Source organism: Neomonachus schauinslandi, chromosome 7 (assembly GCF_002201575.2).
Source record: "Neomonachus schauinslandi chromosome 7, ASM220157v2, whole genome shotgun sequence".
NCBI classification, from domain to species: Eukaryota; Metazoa; Chordata; class Mammalia; order Carnivora; family Phocidae; genus Neomonachus; species Neomonachus schauinslandi.
The window spans coordinates 54,978,909-54,996,650 of record NC_058409.1 but is presented as its reverse complement, the minus strand read 5'-3'; the positions used below and the strand labels follow the sequence as shown (position 1 = coordinate 54,996,650).

General features: G+C 45.3%; 1 protein-coding gene across 1 annotated transcript; it reads right to left on the bottom strand.

Annotated features, from left to right (window-relative positions):
• Nucleotides 1–539: 539 nt before the first annotated feature.
• Nucleotides 540–17,461, bottom strand: F2R (coagulation factor II thrombin receptor). The gene is made up of 2 exons (XM_021700043.2): nt 17,246–17,461; nt 540–3,094 (listed from the first exon to the last, which is right to left on the bottom strand). The coding sequence occupies exons 1-2, from the start codon at nt 17,331–17,333 to the stop codon at nt 1,899–1,901; spliced, it is 1,284 nt and encodes a 427-aa protein (XP_021555718.1). The 5' UTR covers nt 17,334–17,461; the 3' UTR covers nt 540–1,898.
• Nucleotides 17,462–17,742: the final 281 nt, after the last annotated feature.

Sequence of the window (17,742 nt, the reverse complement as noted above, 5' to 3'; positions counted from 1 at the left end):
ATAGTCATATTAAGTCAGAGGTATTTTAATATTTCAGATTGAATAAAGAAGTAAATCTCCACTGAGTTGGATAAAATACAGTAACTAAGTTAATAAAATCAATGCTAAAAAAAATAAAATCAATGCTAGCTTATACTTACATTATGTTATTTGATGTACATTATTCTATGGCATTTGGAAATAGTTTGCTCTTTTAAATAGGTTAAGCATTTGCCTTGCAACTTTTCACTTTTTTCCTTTGTGTAAAAGGCCAACATTGCTTCATAAGAAAAAAATATACCTTTCAACCTAGTTTTCAAATTATTTTGTGAAATCCATGAGGATTTTCTGTACTTGATACTAATCCGGGGGTTAAAAATTGCTTTTAAAATCATCTCATTAACTCTTAAAAAAAGTGAATGGAAAATACAGAATCATTTTCCTAGATTTCAAAGTCCGTTTCATTTTCTTCTGTTATTTCTCATCAAACCAGCATAATGGATTCTTTTTTTAAAAATCTGATTTAAAAAAAATGATTTAATTTATTGAAACCATTTGTAAATAAATCATGTCCAATCAATATAGACTGGAGGACTTGTTTTTAAAATATGCTTCCTGTATTGTGTTATGTTTTCATCTCAAGTTATAACCAGAGGAAGCAGTAACCCAAACGTTCTATGTTCTTCACTGACAATCCTTGCTTGTATGAAACTTGCACGGTGACATTTGGCTAAAAAAACTTCTTATAGAAGGACATTTTTATTTATTATACACATGCCACACTCTGTATTGTCTACTTTGTTTTCCTTGAAGGCAGGTTTCAGTCTTAGTCAACTCTGTATGCCCAGCACCCATCCTTGTGACCAGAGCACAAAATGTGTGTTCATGTTTGCTCCGTGAGTGTTTCCATTCCAGAATGCTCCTTGGGGGATAATTGTTGGAAGTGAGTGGGCCTTCTTTCTCTGTCCTTAAAATGGGCAGAGAAGTCTTTTATATCTCCTGGGATAGTACAACCTACTTTGCCAATTTCTAATAAACAAGGTAGTTCACACCCACCCCTTGAGGGAACCTCAGGAGGAGAGAGCAACTGTGGTGGTCCCAGTCCTGACCTCCGGGAGGCTCAGCTGGAGGGTTTCGGGCCAGTCCATGTCTGAAACGGCCCTGTTTTGTATCTATTGTTTGGAGTCCTCCATCGAGGGCAGGTTACTTTGAAAGCCAACCTAAGGTCATTCGTGGGACCTACGCTCATTCTTGATTTACAGACACAGAGTGTAAAACATCAAAAATGCTACCCATATCATCTGTTTTCATAATTTAAAGAATTCAAACCTTGATATGTTTAAAATGAAAAACAGAACTTCTTCTACACACAGATAGTACTAAGTCTTATCCCTTAATAACTTAAACATTGCTGTTGAACAATTTCAAAATACACTTATTTGCAAAAGCTATATAAGTCCAAACCACAGAATCCCTCCCAAATGATGAACATCTTCAGATGTTCAGGGCTAAACTCCACCAACCTAAACGTTTCTTTCCTTAATCTCCGGTGGAAAAAAAGGGAGGGTTCCAAAGTGCCTATTCTATACTGCACTGCAAATGATACAAGTATGTGTATACACACCTACACACACACACACACACATAGATACAGTAAGTCACCTAAGTATCAAAAAATGACATTCAGTTATTATTGTAGCATTGGCGATACTCTCTTGGAATGATACTGTTTTCTATTCTTGTTATCTTTTCCTGTAACTAACAAATAGATATGATCAATGGCTCTCGTAAGAAAGAGACATGCAAATCATAGACTTGTCGTTTTTGATCGTAAATACCTTTTTGGCAGGGACTAATAGAATCCTCAGGCTATTCACTTTTTTAACCTCTTCCTTTTATGTCACCAGCAGTCCCGTTTCCTAAGTTAAGAGCTTTTTGTATATGCTGTTATTCAGGTTACTAGAGCAGGTATCCATTTTACTTGCCATCAAATGACCGCTGCTGTTGTAGCTGCTGGGATCAGAACTTTCTTTGCAGCATAAGACGCTGTAGAGGTACCTCTGGCACTCAGAAGAAGCATAATAGTAAATCAAGGGATCAATGCAACAGCTTATGCTGCTGACACAGACACAGAGGAGGTAGGCAAAGTAGGCAGCCTCTGTCGTGGACTCTTGAGAAAGGACTGAGTAATGCAGAGTCAGGAGGACATTTGTGGGCCCAAAGCAGATGATGAAGATGCAGAAAACAGCAAGCGACAAGAACAAAGCCCGGGACTTCTTGCTCTGGTTGGCTACTGCGGAGGAGCTAAGGCATCGAATGATAGACACATAACAGATGGTGGAAACGATCAGGGGCACAAAGAAGAAGACAGCAGAGAAGGCTGAGAAGTAATAGGCATAATAGCCTTCGAGCAGGGTTTCATTGAGCACGTCATGGCAGGTGGTGATGTTGAGCCCCGACACCTGGGTGGTTTGCTCCTTGAGGAGGAGAGGCACCACCCCCGTGACGGCCATAGCCCAGATGGCCAGACAAGTGAAGGAAGCCCTCCCCAGAGTACGCCAGGAGAGGGACTGGATGGGGTATACCACGGCCAAAAACCGGTCAATGCTTATGACTGTCATGAGCATGATGGAGGCGTACATGTTACAGTAAAAGGCCGCGGTGACAAAGCGACACATTTCAGAACCAAATTTCCAATCACTGCCGGAAAAGTAATAGCTGATCTTGAACGGGAGCACCGACACGAAGAGCACATCCGCCATGGCCAGATGCAGCATGTACACCACAGCGGGCTTCTTGATCTTCATCTTCAAGATGAACACAAGGATGGCCATGACATTCAGAGGAAGGCTTACTACAAACACGCCAGTGTACACAGAGGGGACAAAAAGCGTCAGCCAGGCACTGGTCAGATATCCTGAGGCATCTTCCGTGATAGACCCAGGGGGCCGTTTTTGAAGAGGATGGCTTATATTGATGGAGCTTAGTCTGTCTTCAGGGAACTCACTCCCGTTTCTCTCCTCATTGTCCTCCAGTGGGAATGGTTCAAATATATCATTGGTATTCTTGAGAAAAAATGACCGGGGATCCACAGTAGCATTGGTTGCTTTTGACTCTTAAAAAAAAAAAAAAAATTAAAAAGTCAAAAAGACAAAAAGAATACATTTTATTTTTAGTGCTCTTACTAGAAGAGTGGGTGGGAAAGAGCAAGTAATGTACAAATGGATTACAGACCTTATCAGGGAATTAGCTCACTCAAAATACTGTACAGCATTTTTTGTTGGCATAAGCAAACACTTAAAACTCTGCTCCTTAGAAGGACAGAAGCAAATGATACACTTTCAGAGATGTACCCTGAAGACATAAGAAAAGGCTGAGTGCCTGACATAAAGGAAAAAATCAGTGACTTCTTTTCCATTCTAGCCATGGTCTCTATAAACAAATCCCTCCCAGGCTCTATGACTTGGCTTTCCTCCATAGGCCTTCATTTCCTCCATTGAGTTTGCAGACACCCCTGGAAACCCGTGGTTCCCAATGGAAACATCTACACAGAAAGGTGAGGGGACTTCTTAAGTTACGGAGCTAGAGGCAAATTCGGAGTAGGACGGAGGGCTTCCATTTCCATGGCCATTGTCTATGTGACAGTAGTTTTCCTCTACTATCTTTAGTTTGTTTATACTGTAGGATGTTCCAAATCTCTCACCACATTTGGACCCAAACAACAGTCCCTTGGGTTATCTTTTAACATAACCACCAGGTGCACACCCTCTCAGTCATCTTCCTGTCTCCTTCCTGAGCAGGCTTGTGGAGGAGCAGGTGTTCTAGGCTGATGCCAGGCCAGTCAGGCTTTCCTGAGTGTCAACCAGAAGTCAAAATAAAGGCTCAGTTGCAAACTTCCTCCTTTCATCACCCTCTTCCACCAAAAGCATCCACTTAAAATGTTCATCAGAGAAAGGCAACACTTAGCTGCTGTAATTCAACCAGCTTTTCCTGCTGGGGAGCTTTTGCTCAAGTTTTGTCATTGAGGAGAGTTGGACGAAGAGCTTTGGTGGGCCCTGGGAAGCTGAGGGCCAGGGAGAGAAAGCACAGAGGAAGATGGGCGAAGCCTCCATCACTGGGGGTGCCGCAACAAACACTGGATGTGCAGGTCACTCAGAAGTGATGTTAGAGGATTTAAAATCTGGCTAGAAACTGGGTAAGTACAGTGGATTTTCAAACTTTTGGTCTTAATTTTCAGTGGTGAATCCTTTGTGCAAACAAAAGCTTACACAGAGAGGCATAATGCAATACAAGAGATAGTTCTCATTCTGGAATGGCTCTGTAAGGACACCGGACCCAACCATCCCTGAGATGAAAATTAAAAACCCTTGACCTCCTTCCTCCCCCCGAATCAATGACCTGAAGGCATTTAGGTTCCCAAGGTGGTACTGGGGAGAGGAGAAATGATTCTTGAAGGAAAGGAGGGCGCCCGGTGACTGTTTTCTTGACTTTCATGGTAAGCTCAAGAGAAGGCCAGAATCAGTGCCACAAAGGATGGCTAAAACTCAGATAGAAAACCCACAGTTTCCGGCCTGAAGAACCAGAGGACAGAGTTCAGGGCAACCATAGTCACTGGAAAGTGAGGAGACAATCCCAGGGAGGAAAAGTCAGAGAAGGGAGCCAGCCCTAAATTCTAATGTGAATTTGCCACAGGCTTTGGTTGACTCTGGAACGATGCACATGTAAGGGACGATGTGAAGTAGCTCTGCTAAAGATAGAAGAACTGAAGTGATATTTTTTGCTCAAGATGGAGAGTTTGCACTTTGAGTCCAACCAAATTAATTGCCTGCTAAACAAAAACACCAAAATCCTTTGGAGAAATAAAACAAAATCTTAAGTCTTTACAGTATGGCCAGGGTGCAATCCCAAATCATTTGATACAAAAAGAAACAGAAAAATGTGACCCAGTCTCAAGAAAAAAAGATAATCAGTGGAAACCAATCCCAAGAAGACCCAGATGTTGGATTTAGCAGATAAGGATTTTGAAGAATGTGTTGCAATGAAGTAAAGGGAAATACCTTGTTGAAATGGATGGAAAAAAAATAGAAACTATCAGCAAAGAAACCGACCAATGGAAATCGTAGAACTAGAAAGTAAAATACAATAAGGTGGCATGTATTTCCAAAATCAGGAGAGTAGAATAGAACAGGGTGCCTGGTGGTGAAAGGTGGAGGTATGGCTCTCTCAGAAAGGTCATAACTGGGCTCCTGAGGGTGAAGGGGTGGCCTGGCAGGACATCTCTCACAGGGAAGGTCAAATGTCTCCAGTAATGAGCTTCTGAGAAAATAGGTATGTCTATATTGTTCATCAAGTGTAAGAAACAAGAAACCATTCCTATGAATCTCTGAATCTCCAGCGCCCTGTACGTGGTAGGTGCTCCTTAAATTGGCTTTTTTTTTTTTTTTAGAGATTTTATTTATTTATCTATTTGACAAGCAGAGAGACAGTGAGAGACGGAATACAAGCAGGGGGAGTGGGAGAGGGAGAAGCAGGCTTCCCGCAGAGCAGGGAGCCCGACGTGGGGCTCGATCCCAGGACCCTGGGATCATGACCCGAGCCAAAGGCAGATGCTTAACGACTAAGCCACCCAGGCACCCCCTTAAATTGGCTTTTAATCACAGATTTGCATTCTAATATTGCTGCCAGGAGTCACTTAACCCCTCTGAACTCAGTTTCAGAATCTTTAAAGTGGGATTCCAATACCTGTCTGACCTACAAATCTGGCAGCCAGGTGTATCCCTTGTGAGCTTCCTTTGTAAACTATACAAACTAATCAATGTAATAAATTAATCTTATCCTTATCACTTCAGTGCAACTTGCTTTTAGACTCAATTATTCGCTTACTCTCATTTATTTTATTTTATTTTATTTTTTTAAAGAATTTATTTATTTATTTGACAGAGAGAGACACAGCCAGAGAGGGAACACAAGCAGGGGGAGTGGGAGAGGGAGAAGCAGGCTTCCCGCGGAGCAGGGAGCCCGATGCGGGGCTCGATCCCAGGACTTTGAGATCATGACCTGAGCCGAACGAAGGCAGATGCTTAACTGACTGAGTCACCCAGGCGCCCGTACTCTCATTTATTTTAAATTAAAATGGAATCTATGCGTCTCTTCCCTCCTACTCAGCAATATTTAGTTTTTCAGGATGACGAGGAACACGAACAGGCTGTAGAGTAGCTAGCCCCAGCATTAAAGATGTCTATCAAAGTTTAAATTCACAGCCTTTTCCAGAAGTATCCCTTTCTTCCCTCTGTGATGCATCTAACTTACTCAGGAAAGAATGAATGGGTTCTGACATTTTATTTTATTTCATTTTTTAAACAGATTTTATTTATTTATTTGAGAGAGTGAGCAAGAGAGACCATGAGCAGGGGGAGAGGCAGAGGGAAAAGGAGAAGCAGGCTCCTCACTGAGCAGGGAGCCCGACGCAGGACTCGATCCCAGGACCCTGGGATCGTGTCCTGAGCCGAAGGCAGATGCTTAACCAACTGAGCCACCCAGGCGCCCCGGTTCTGGCATTTTAATACCACAAAGGTAAGTGTCCTTAAAAATGCTGACCCAGAAGAACCTGAAGATAACACAACTTTTCTCTGCACTTTGGGAACCTGGCTAGCTAGATTAAGGACTTCTGTCATGCAGGGAAGGGTAAAAGTACACACACAGGCGTGCACAGACAGGTATGAATCCAGGCATTACCTAGAGGAACGCTGTAATTTGAAAACTACTGGACACTCATAACTAAGCCTCTTAGATTCTATCACTTTGTCCGAAAATAAAACGGTCACTGGATTTTACTCTGTATTTAGTACTTTGGCATTAAGTATTTGTTTTAAAAAACGTCTTCCCGGGGCGCCTGGGTGGCTCAGTCGTTAAGCGGCTGCCTTCGGCTCAGGTCATGGTCCCGGGATCGAGCCCCGCATCAGGCTCCTTGCTGGGCGGGAAGCCTGCTTCTCCCTCTCCCACTCCCCCTGCTTGTGTTCCCTCTCTGCCTGTCTCTCTCTGTCAAATAAATAAAATCTTAAAAAAAAAAAAAAGATTTTAAAAACGGCTTCCCTGGCTAGGCCTTTTTAGGCAGTACGGTGTTTGTAACAGAAACATTATACCCACTGAAACATGAAATTTTTATAGGCTGGAACCCAGGAGGAATGCATAATCCCTTGATTAAATATCATCACCTAAGGTGTCACCTTTTCTTGTTCTTATAGGTTTGATATTTTGGCTTTTGTGGAATTAAAAAATGTCAGCAAAAAAATTTTTTTAATTTAAGTATATACCAGCATCAAGGAAATAAACAAAACCAATTCCAAGTAACTAGACACATCCAACTAGCTCAAGCACCTTAGGCTGCAATTTGAGTTTGCGTATCTCCCTTTTCCTCCCGTCCTGGCACAGCTCAGAGGTCAAGGAGAAAATGCCTGTCAGTGTGCCAAAAGCTCTTGTAATTCATCTGCGGTTTTGTTGTTAAGCTATGATTTCACACACACACAAAAAAAGCAGCTCAGGTCCTAAAATCAGTTCTCATGCTTCTTGCTAATTTTTACTCAATTTAGGTTTCTCTTAAATGGCTCTAGAGTAGTTTTGTGATTCAATGTAGCACACTGCTAAATGCTTCAATATGGACTCTCTAACTCTGGAGAGTTTTAAAAATTAGAAAGTCAGGCAAGGCTTCCTCTATCTTTGATGAGCTCTGGCTGGGAAGCAGAGCGGTGACGAGATGCATTATCAAGGTCCCATGTGATCCTGGGATTTATACTATGCCAGCCTCCCCCGAAGCACCGGCCTTGGTTCTGACTCAGAGCTCTGCCCTACAGGGTTCACAAATTAACAAAGCAGAAGTGCCAGGACCTTGCCCACATTCCCACATGGCGCAGAATAGCTGTACCCTGCACTTCTCCACTAGGGGATCAACACTACAGGCTAAAGAGAAATAAAGAAGAGAATGATGGAAAATTAAGAGAAACATATTAATTCCATCAAATGGAAAATAGCAGTATTACTGCAATACTCCACTGCCTCAAAGGCATATGCACACCATTTTCTTTTTTTTAAGATTTTATTTATTTATTTGACAGAGAGAGAGACACACATAGCAAGAGAGGGAACACTAGCAGGGGGAGCGGGAGGGGGAGAAGCAGACTTCCCGCTGAGCAGGAAGCCCGATGCGGGGCTCAATCCCAGGACCTTAGGATCATGACCTGAGCCGAAGGCAGAGGCTTAATGACTGAGCCACCCAGGTGCCCCCTGCACACCATTTTTTAACGCAAAGAACCAGTGTACCTGAAAGAAATGGCTGTTTTTAGATCCGGGGTAGGAAATGTACAAAATGAGCCTTGAACATCTTTAAAGAATATTAGGGTCAGGTCAGAAAGACTCTGGAGTCAATCTGAAGGGGGGCCCACTGGCCAAGGTGTGACACTGATCACCAAAAGAGTAAGGACAAAAGTGGACTAAAACATTTGAAACATGTCATATATGTTAAGATCCATGAGTTCATCATGATACTCAAAGGAAAATGATGCATCATTTTTGGTCACCTTTGGAGGAAATTAGGGGGCCCTGTATGAAACCTGGTAAATAAAAGCAAGATTCAAGCACTTATCCTGTCTTTTCTACATAAATGATATTTCAGGGAAGCAAAACAGTCAGTGACAGAAAGTTCTTCTTTGTAAAATAATTCCAGCTCCTAAACGCAGAGACAATGACAGATTTAGGAAAGCATCATTTGGAAGCTCTTGGTGAACTAATGGACTGAGTCTGATCACCAGTGGTCACTAAAACCACTGGGTGAAAGGTTGATGGGGAATTTCATAACAGCTGGAGCAAGTGGACAACGCCTGAATCCCCTGAGTAATCAATCTTAAGAGCACGAAAACAGAGTCCTGAGATGCATCAGGAAGTACACACAGCACCACTGCTGATGCGGTCTTGCAAAAAACCAAACCCGAATCTGAACAGGCCTCCCGCTGTACCTACCACGTGACAGAAAACGCCGAGGACAGATGGGCATGCTACGTGCCCTACTGAACATCCCTACATGACGCAGCTGGCTGGATCCAGGGTGCAAGGGAGTCTCTACAACAAATGACCCAGTTTCTTTGAAAAATACACAGCCACGAGAAAGGAGGAGATGGGAAACAGTTACAGATTAAAAGAGAGTTAAGAGACACACCAACCAGATGCAGTGGTTGGCCTTGTTTGATCCTGATTCGAATAAAACAACTGTAAAAAGGCATTTATGAGACAATCAGCGAAATCTGAATGCTGCTGACTCAACAGTGCAAAATGTTAAGAAATCGACAGTCATCTTTTTAGGTGATACAATGGTATTATGGTTATATATTTAAAAAAGAGGTCACCTGGGTGGCTCAATCAGTTAAGTGTCTGCTTTCGGCTCAGGTCATGATCTTGGGGTACTGGGATTGAGCCCTGCTGAGCAGGGAGCCTGCTTCTCCCTCTCCCTCTGCCCCCCCTGCCCCCCACTTGTGTGCACTCTTTCTCTCTCTCAAATAAATTCTTAAAAAAATAATAAAAAATAAAAAAAGAGTTCTTGGGGTGCCTGGGTGGCCCAGTTGGTTAGGTGTCAGACTTCCGCTCGGGTCATGATCTCAGGGTCCTGGGATGGAGCCCTGAGTGGGGCTCCCTGCTGAATGGGACCAAAAATGATGCCTGTCTCTCTCCCTCCGCTCCTCACCCTACTCATGCTCTCTCTCAAATGAATAAATAAAATCTTTAAGAAAAAAGAGTTCTTGGGCGCCTGGGTGGCTCAGTTGGTTAAGCGACTGCCTTCAGCTCAGGTCATGATCCCAGGGTCCTGGGATCGAGTCCCACATCGGGCTCCCTGCTCTGCGGGAAGCCTGCTTCTCCCTCTCCCACTCCCCCTGCTTGTGTTCCCTCTCTCGCTGTGTCTCTCTCTGTCAAATAAATAAATAAAATCTTTAAAAAAAAAAAAAAGAAGAAGAAAGAGTTCTTATCTCTGAGGATATGTATCAATGTATTTACGGACGAAATGACATATATGTCTGGGATTTGCTTTTTTTTCCCTCCCAGTTGGGGGAGAAGAAAAGTGAGGTGTAGATAAAACAAGATATGGGGAGTAATTATACAGTTTATTTTTGAGTATATTTGAAAATTTTCATAATTAAAGGTAAAAAAAAAACCCCAAATATTATATGCAGATTTACTTGCTACTAGAAACTAAGGACAAAGGTTTTTGCTTTTCTTTTGCTTTTGTCTCAGTCTTGATGGAATAAAAGTTCTTGAATGTTTGCATGAAAAGCTGGGGTTTTTTTGTTTTTTGAGAGAGAGAGAGAGAGAGAACATGCACAAGCAGGGGGAGGAGCTGAGGGGGAGAGAGAAAATCTCAAGCAGCTCCAGGGTCAGCGCAGAGCCAGATGCAAGGCTTGATCGCTGGACCCTGAGACCATGACCTGAGCTGAAATCAGGAGTCGGACGTTTAACTGACTGAGACACCCAGGCGCCCTCAGGAATACAGTTTTACATTTAATAAATTCACGTTACACCAACTCCTCAAAGGCCTTTCTGGAATATGGAGGAATTGTTATGAAAAACACTTAACATTTGTTGAATACCTACTATGTGCTAGGTACTTCATATCTTACCTCATGTAACTCTAACATTTCTACAAAATAAGCATTATAATCCTTGTATTATGGCCAACATGCAGAGGCACAGATAGGCTAAGTAACTAATCCAAAGACAGAATTAGTAAGTGGAGGGGCCAGGATTTGAATCTTGATCTTCTGGCTCCAAAGCTCATACCCTTTGAACCACACCTCATGACCCTGTCTCTTTAAAAGAGTTGAGATTGGGGGCGCCTGGGTGGCTCAGTCGGTTAAATGTCTGCCTTCGGCTCAGGTCATGATCCCGGATCCTGGGATCAAGCCCTGCGTCAGGCTCCCTCTATCCCTCCCCCTTGCTCATTCTCTCTCTCAAAATAAATAAATAAAATCTTTAAAAATAAATAAATAAAAGACTTGAGATATATGACCTACTCCTGAAATACTACACTTATTTTCCTCTAACCCTTTCACCAAATAAATGAATCTGTCTACCCTTGTAACTATAGCAGGCAGTACACGACCATTTGATTATGTAACTTAAGTTGACGATGCCCACGGCTATTGCTTGGGAATTCAGGAGTCCTGCGGACCTTGGCTACACACCAATCACATGCTAACAACCCAGCGCTCACAGACACATCAGCTGTGGCCATTCAAGGACAAAACAGAAAAATAAATCTTTAAAACAGCGTTCAAGGTGGGGCAGAAGCAAAAGCAGTAAGTGAACAAAAATCTCTGCTATGGAAAAACCAGAACTAAAGGTAGAATAAGGTAAACACTGACTGCAGGGTTAAGAAAAGGCGGCCAGCATCAGAGGCCGCTTCCCCTCCTAGCCCACATCCTGGAGCCGGGACTCGGCTGGAAGCATAGGAGAGCAAGCCTAACTGGGAGAGGGGCGACAGGGGACAGGGGAACGTAAGATAAAGACAACCAGAAAATTTAAATGTCAGCACACTCAGGTAGAACAGGCACAAGGATGACAGAAGAGAAGCATGTGGGGCCCCGGCCTGGAGTTTCCTGGAGGCCAGGGCCTGATGGGTGGTGTTAGGGCCATAGCAGGCCTCTCTGGGAACCATTCTGATTCCCTGGCTTTTCCCATTCTTCCAGGCCTGTTTTGCACCAAAAGTTACAGGCCCTGAGCTCCGTGTCCTGGGAATGTTGCTCTTAAAACAACAAGGTAAAACGAAAACTAATTCACTGTAAAGGATGTTAATAATCAGCAGTTCCTCCCAGTACCAAGCTGTCTCTGTTCCTAACCCCGCCCAAGTCCCACTGCAGTTTGTAAACCTGAACTCAAACGAAGTAGATTCTAGGCTGTGATAGAAACTGTCATGAACGGCACTTCCTGAAAAGCAAACTCCTCTCGTAAAGCTAGTAAGGCCATCAACTGAGTTAACCCTCGGACGATTTACTGTGCCTCTACAGTAGGTTTTAAAAGACCATGGAGACTTCATAATGCTTATGACATCAATTTACAGGGTTTAACAAGCATTTAAAAAAACAGAATAGTGTAGGGGTGCCTGGGTGATTCAGTCGTTAAGCGTCTGCCTTCGGCTCAGGTCGTGATCCCAGGGTCCTGGGATCGAGCCCCGCATCGGGCTCCCTGCTCAGCGGGAAGCCTGCTTCTCCCTCTCCCACTCCCTCTGCTGTGTTCCCTCTCTTGCTGTCTCTCTCTGTCAAATAAATCAGTAAATAAAATCTTTTAAAAAAATAGAATAGTGTAGAAAATATTGGAATGCACAGTACGCGATAAAGGTGAGTACGGTTTGGTAGAACTTTCGTTTCAAATCTACGTATACACAACAATTACCCATACATATTTACTGCAGACACACACAACTACTGTGTCACAATGTAAAGTATATTCCTCACAGTTCTGTCTGTTGGCTAGCAAAAAAAGAAAATACGGGAAAACACTATTCTACAATACTATAATACCTGATTTCTAATTCATCACGGACTTGAAATTTTTTTTTTAAAAATTTTATTTATTTATTTGACAGAGAAAGACACAGCGAGAGAGGGAACACAAACGGGGAGTGGGAGAGGGAGAAGCAGACTCCCTGCCGAGCAGGGAGCCCGATGCGGGACTCGATCCCGGGACTCCAGGACCAGGACCTGAGCCGAAGGCAGTCGCCCAACCAACTGAGCCACCCAGGCACCCCACGGACTTGAAATATTGATGATATAATGTCCTTTCTTAAAGTTAAGTAAATTTGCACATGAAAATTACTGGTTATTCCTGTTATTTCAAAGGGCAGATTATTTTCAACCTACATGAAGAATGCATAAAGGACGCGATGGCCTTTTATGTGACAAAACTTCATTGGATGTCTTGGGATGGAGAAGGAGGCTGTAACTTCAGTGGGTTTCTGCAAGTACCATCACAAGGTCAGTGTGGGAGAGAGTATTTGAACAAAGTGGAAGCTCATACCCAGAAAAAACAATCTCAGCCTTCAGAGAGAGCTATTTGCTCTGACAGTTCCAGTCATAAGCAAGAGATGGCAAAAGGCAGAAGGAAAGAAACCTCAAAATAGGGAAATAAACAGAAAATTCTGAATGTTGAAACTGTGGAGCCCCCAATACCAGCATCATAGTAAAAAAACAAAAACAAAACCAAGGCCGTGGTTCCTAATGACTCTCCCAGGGTGTTTTTCTAAGTATTCATAGCAAAGGGGGCACCCACACACTCATGAAAACTAGTGAAAGGGGAGTCCTCCAGACCCAAAAGGCCACATACTGTTTGCTGCCATTTATAGGAAATGCAGAGAAGAGGTAAACTCACATAGAAATAAAAAGCAAATCTGTGGTTGCCAGAGACTGGCGGCAGGGAGAATGGGGGTTAAGTGCTTAAGGGATACAGGGCTTGTTTTGGGGTGATGAAAATATTCTGGAACTAGACAGAGGTGGTGATTACACAACATTGTAAGTGCACCAAATACCACTAAAGATGGTATACTTTAAAATGGTTAATTTAATAGTATGTAAATTTTGCCTCGATTTAAAAATCCAGGAAAGAAAGGAGTTCCGACGACGGAAAAGAGGGATGTGTGTCTAAGTGGAGGAGGGGGGATGATTAGAAGCCCAGGGTTGTGGGGACTCCATCGTCCCTGTGGAACTCCACCCAGCTCAAGGTTCAGCTGAGTTCCGGTGTGTGATGGTGACAAAGATAAAGATGAACTGGCTGAGGGAGGGGAAGGAGTAGAAAGGGCACGGGGACAAAGACTGGCCAGAAGCGTTTTGGAAAAGGAGCAAATGCAGAGCTGCTGAGGAAGTGCAAGTTAGGGTTCACAGAATGCTGATCCATTTAGGCATAAAGGGCTGAAAAATGCTGAATTAGAAAGATGGAGGGGGAGGAAGAGGACAGCAGAGAGGACATGAGAGTATTCCTGAGAAAGGGATAATTAACCCATGCCTCCAAAATATTCTCTCGTACAAAGGAAGACTGGACTAATTTAGGGGGGAATATGTCCTATAAAAGTAAAGCCGAAGGCACTAGGGAATGAAAACAATGAATAAGGGAGAGAGAAGGAAGAAATTAATTTAGATAGATATTAGAGTAGAAATTTACTTCTTGCTATTTCCTAAGAAATCTGGCTTTCAGGCTTTATAGAGGTTTCTGGTCCCCTTAGGGCAGAATCATTGTCCTGTTTGTGTCTTTTGTTTAGGCTTAGGACCACAGTCTCTCGGTAACAGCCAATTAATTAGCATATTCATGAGTAGGGATCCCTTTATAGCCTGCCTTATCATGTGTTTGCAAAAGTAAATAGCAGGAGACCATGACCCAAGCACAAATGTTCACTAAACACCTCCCTGTGCTAGGCCAGGGCTACACACCAACGGGGTGCAGACTTGGTCCTCTAGGGGTCCTGGGGGCACAGGAGAGTTACTCTTCTCTACTGCTGGGCATCTGGACGGCTTCCTCTCTATAGGGGTGGATAGAGAAAGCCTGCGCTTCGGAAAAACAGGCCAGTTCTACTTCTTGCCAGACCTGTGACGTAACCATTTTGGGCCTATTTACCTACCTGTGATATGGGGATGACATCTACTCAAAAGATTGTTGTGAGGAATAAACAAGATAGTATATGCAAAGTACCTAAGCAGGATGCTGCTGTAGCAGGTGCTTGATATAGAGTGGCTGTTTTTAATTAAATATGAACATGTGGGGTGTAAGGGAGGGCACTTTGGCCAGAGGGAGTGGCAGGGGGATAGATGTCACAGAAAGCATAGCTCCTTGGAGGAGGAACTGGAAGGCAGGGCTGGGTGGAGTACAGGTAATCTAACAGGTTATGTAACAGAGGAGGCTGGAGAGAGGGGCACCTCGCTCTATGCTAAGGAACGGGGCTCGGGCTGGTGGGCGGCCGGGCAGCACGGGGCATCTCCCACCCAATCCCCTGTGCCACTGTCATCGTCAGCGATTCTTGGACCCTTTCAGCCATCAGATCCTTAAAAAATTTACAAACGTCACCTCGTGGATGCTGGCGCTCTTTGATGAAGATGAGTCATCTCACTTAGACTGTCTGGACAAAGGAAAGTAAACTGGTTAATTGAACTTAAGAATTTCTCAACAGCCATTTGCTGTTGCTGAGTGGACCAGGACACTGGTTCTAGACTTCTGGGGATAAATGGAAGTTTATAATCTTGGCTGGGGAGATGAGATACCCACATAGTGACGGTGCAGCAAATGCCAAAACGAGTGGGGACAAAAAAGTCCCGAGAGCTTCAGGAAAGCTCAAACTGGTGGGCAGGGCAGCCTGGAGGGTCTTCCCACGCCTGGGGTCTTACAGTTCCGCCCAGCACATACAGCTTGTTATGACAGATACTCTTTAGAACTGCCTGTGAACGGTGATAAAAAAAAAAGCAGACCTATTTTTAGTTGATTTTATTAGTGATTTAAATCTCTGAAGACAAGGCCCCACTTAACTTCCTGCATGCAGGGCGCCCTCCTCCATCTGGAATTTTGGTATATTGTCTCTGAGCCTTCGTTTCAGGATGCCAATGAGGGATAAACACCTGCCTTAACAGTGTCTCTGAGAGGGTGAAATCAGATCATCTGAGGGGCAAATGCCTCCCAGGCCAGGGTTTGCCACAGACAAGGACACTCAGCACTTCCTCTCTCATCCGCCTTTCTTCTTTCCCTCCCAAAGTGGTTCCAGAATCCAGTGTAGGTAAATTAGCCAATGTCTGTTCAGTTACTGTCTATACTGCCTTGTCCATCTCAGCATACACCTTCTCCGTTCACAAGGATGAAAGCAGAGCACAAACAGCAGCCTAAACTTCACTCCCTAACCTGCACCAAGATCTTCCTGGGGGCCATTGTGAGGAAGGTGACTACAGGGGATCAGGCTTGTATAAACTTACTCCCGACCTCACCACCCAAATCTCAAACAACACTTTGTATTCTCAAGAGCTTGGCCCGAAATAAAAGTACAAAGTCACATAACACCATACAGTTTTCAGGAGTTCTCTATGTTTCCTCAAACACCCCAGGAGACAATGCGAATGTTACCCACAGCAGCCCTGGGAGCTGGGGCAAAACTGGGCCCCTATCTGGAGCTTGGAGTTTTCCCAAAACCCCCCCGACAAACTCACCCAGAGCAAAGATGGAGAGCAAACACTATCTTCGTCACCTCTTATTCTTGATGCATCTACACTAGGTCCAGTGTGAAAACAATGTAAAGGACACAATCTGTCCCCGATAAGAAAAGCAGCTAGAATCTGTTTTTCTTGGGGAAAAGAAAACGGGCTAAAAGCTTATAAAGCACTATCGCTGTAAAGAAATTGAAACTTTTTTTCCCCCCTCAGTTTCTAACTAGTGTCTTTACCAGTTAAAAACAACTTCTCTGTCCTGCTTTTACGGGGGGAAAGTTTGGAAAATACATTTATTTGGCCAAGTAGCCAGATACTTACAAATACACTACGGGTGGGAATTGTATTCTAGGTGCGGCAACCTCCTCCTTGCAGCAGGCCAGAAAGAGAAATACTGAAATCCCAGAGTGTCTAAGGGAGCCGGGTTCTGGGGAGGAATCTCTTTCCTTAACTCAGCTTGGAAGACTGGGTTCTGGGTAACAAAACCTCCCGCCCGCCACCACCACCGCCTCCCTCGCCGTGGCCACCTCTGTAAAATGTGCAAAAAAACCCAATTTTCCAACAAAACAAAACTTCAACGGGAGCCCTTCTCCACTTTATATTGCAAGGGCCAGAACGCTGACTGGTGGAGCAACGTGAGACCAGTTCTTTGTGGGGTGGTCCTGGGAGAAACAGGTCACACTGCAACAAATGCAACGAGGGGCCAGGCGCCTCAGGCTTCCGCAGGAAAACGTGACCCCTTCCGCCTCCTCCCTATCCAACACCACTTCTCAGGAAGGCTGCACCCTTCGAAACCAAGCCCAAAGGAGCAGGGGTCATAATCCCCGCTTGGATTTGCCTGGGGGAGACTCTGGATCTCAGCTCAAATACCTGCGTGGGTTCTGGAGGAACCCGAGGCAGAGGGTGAGGCCAGGAGCACCCCCCCACCCCCACCCCCAGTCGAGGAGAAGGCGCAGCCTGTACCCTTTCGGTCCCTTCTCCCGCCCGCCCCAGTCCCGCGGGGGCCTCGGCTGTGGGGCCGACAGCGGGCCGGGAGGGAATACCGGGGCAGCTCTCACCGGGCTTGCGGCCTCGGGCGCGGGCCGACAGCAGGGGGCCGCACAGACTGAGTCCCGCGGCGACCAGCAGCAGCCGCCGGGGCCCCATTGTCCCGAGGCTCGGCACGGCTCGGGCAGACGGCCCCGCCTCCCAGCCGATCGCGCTCCGTGCGCTCTCCCTCCGGCCGCGGGCTCCAGCCGCCGGCCGCGGCGCACGTGCGGGCCGGCAGAGCGCTCGCTTGCCGCGCACAGAAGGAGGACGCTCGCGTCGCCGCGCGGGCTGGAGTGTCTGCGGGCGTGTCCGGTGGCTCTCTGAGAGTGCAGGCGGAGGCGGGGGCGAAACCCCGGCGCACGGGAGCCGAGCGGCGCGAGCGGGGAAGGGCGCCTCCCGGCGCCGAGTGTGCGCCTTGAGGCGCTGGCCGCCCGCCGCTCTCTCCCCTCCCCTTCCCCCTCCCCGCGAGCCCCTCGGCCGCCGCTCCGCGGTCCCGGGCTTCGGCGACCCCGCCACCCGTGAAGCG